Source organism: Galeopterus variegatus, unplaced genomic scaffold (assembly GCF_000696425.1).
Source record: "Galeopterus variegatus unplaced genomic scaffold, G_variegatus-3.0.2 Scaffold1086, whole genome shotgun sequence".
NCBI lineage: Eukaryota > Metazoa > Chordata > Mammalia > Dermoptera > Cynocephalidae > Galeopterus > Galeopterus variegatus.
This window is the reverse complement of record NW_007727197.1, coordinates 87460-89037: the sequence shown is the minus strand read 5'-3', so window position 1 is coordinate 89037 and position 1578 is coordinate 87460. Positions and strand designations below refer to the sequence as shown.

Here is a 1578-nt window from a genome sequence, read left to right as displayed (position 1 = left end):
AAAAAAAATATTTTAAAAAAGATAATATTCACCTATCTTCAGAGAAGAAAAGTGCAGGTTTTAAGTGCAAATAAACTGATATAACTATATGAATATAAATGTGTATATATATCATGTTCTTATTTTAAAGGTGCTTATGGGGAAACTGGTATCTAAATGTAATCATCCAAGAGGAAGGCAAAATGAAACATTCAGTTTAAGAAATTATGCAATTAACACTATGCCTCAAACAAATTCTTAAGAGTTTCCACAAAGGAAAACTCCAGGAAGAGAAAGAAGTCATCCTCTCCAATGGGTCAAAATAGAGCACATACATTCCTCTAATCTCTTCCAAACTCCTACAGCAGTGATCATAGAAACAAAACAATGGATTTATAATGTGACAAAGATTTAAATGTGGCTTTTATTTTAAAGTAATTTTCACATGTCTAAATCATTAACTTATTGCTAATCAGAAATCAGTTCTTCAAAGAAAAACTTCTGCTCAATTCATAGGTAAAAATGGAGTACTCAGACTAAAACTGAAAATAATCATAACTCCTGAAACTATAAAAGATAAAAACTTATTACACTCAAAAGACTTGGAAAACACTAACACCACCAATCAGTCCTAGCTTCTTTAAAGAGAAGATTAACAAATTTCCTACATGCTAGATAAAACTGGAGTCACAAACTTACATCATGGTTGCAGAGGGTTTTTGCAAGCTGCTTCCGCTCCTGGGCATAGTATGCTGCCTGCTGGTAATAGAAACCAGGATTCTGAGTTTGAATAGCTGTTAACCCTAACTTAATAGCTTCATCAAATAAATCTCCGAAGGCCTGGAATCTTAAAGAAAAAAATCAAGAAATTAAAATAGAATGAAAAGAAAAAGGAAAGAGAAAGAAGCTTACTTCTAGTAATTATTCATCCTGGAAACCACAACCTCAGCAGATTGTATTAAAATAATGCTATTAACAGTTAACTATTTGTTGTAATTTCTTTGTAAATACTAATACACACTAATTGTAGGTTACAGATAACTTCTGTACTTAACTCAGCTCTTCTGTGCTAACAAGTCTTTATAAATATACCATCAAACTAGATTTGATGAAAAGTTCTCACCACTCAAATACATCCAAGTTTCTGGGAACAATTTCATCTTAGCAATTTTTAAACATCAGGCACAAACAGTAAACTTTATGACAGCAGGAATTTCATTTTGTTCACTGCTATATTCTCAGGACAAACATATCATAGAAACCCAATAAATATATGTTGAATAAAAAAGATACCATAAATTAACTGATTTCCATTAAGGAATCATATGAATCAATATATACAAGGGGTCTTCAAAAAGATCATGAAAAGATTCATATTTTCTTTTAATTATTCTATTTTTCCATAGACTTTTTGAAGTACTATTACCAGAAACATACTTATGCTACACATACTAACATACTTAGTAACAAAAAAATTAGTTCAGTTTTAGAACCAAAATCTATGCCAATTCCATTTTTCCAAATCCCGTGTATGATTTAAAAAAAAAAAAATTCTAAAAGTATAATTTAAAACATACTGTTTAGACATCCATGCAGCAT

At 30.1% G+C, this 1578-nt stretch overlaps 1 protein-coding gene across 1 annotated transcript in view; it reads right to left on the bottom strand.

The window, feature by feature from the left end:
- TRAPPC11 (trafficking protein particle complex 11) overlaps nt 1-1578 on the bottom strand; it is a 52530-nt gene that overhangs the window by 27104 nt on the left and 23848 nt on the right. Inside the window, exon 10 of the mRNA XM_008574674.1 lies at nt 679-826. Within this exon, the coding sequence (XP_008572896.1) occupies nt 679-826 (148 nt within the window). The remainder of the gene's footprint in view (nt 1-678; nt 827-1578) is intronic.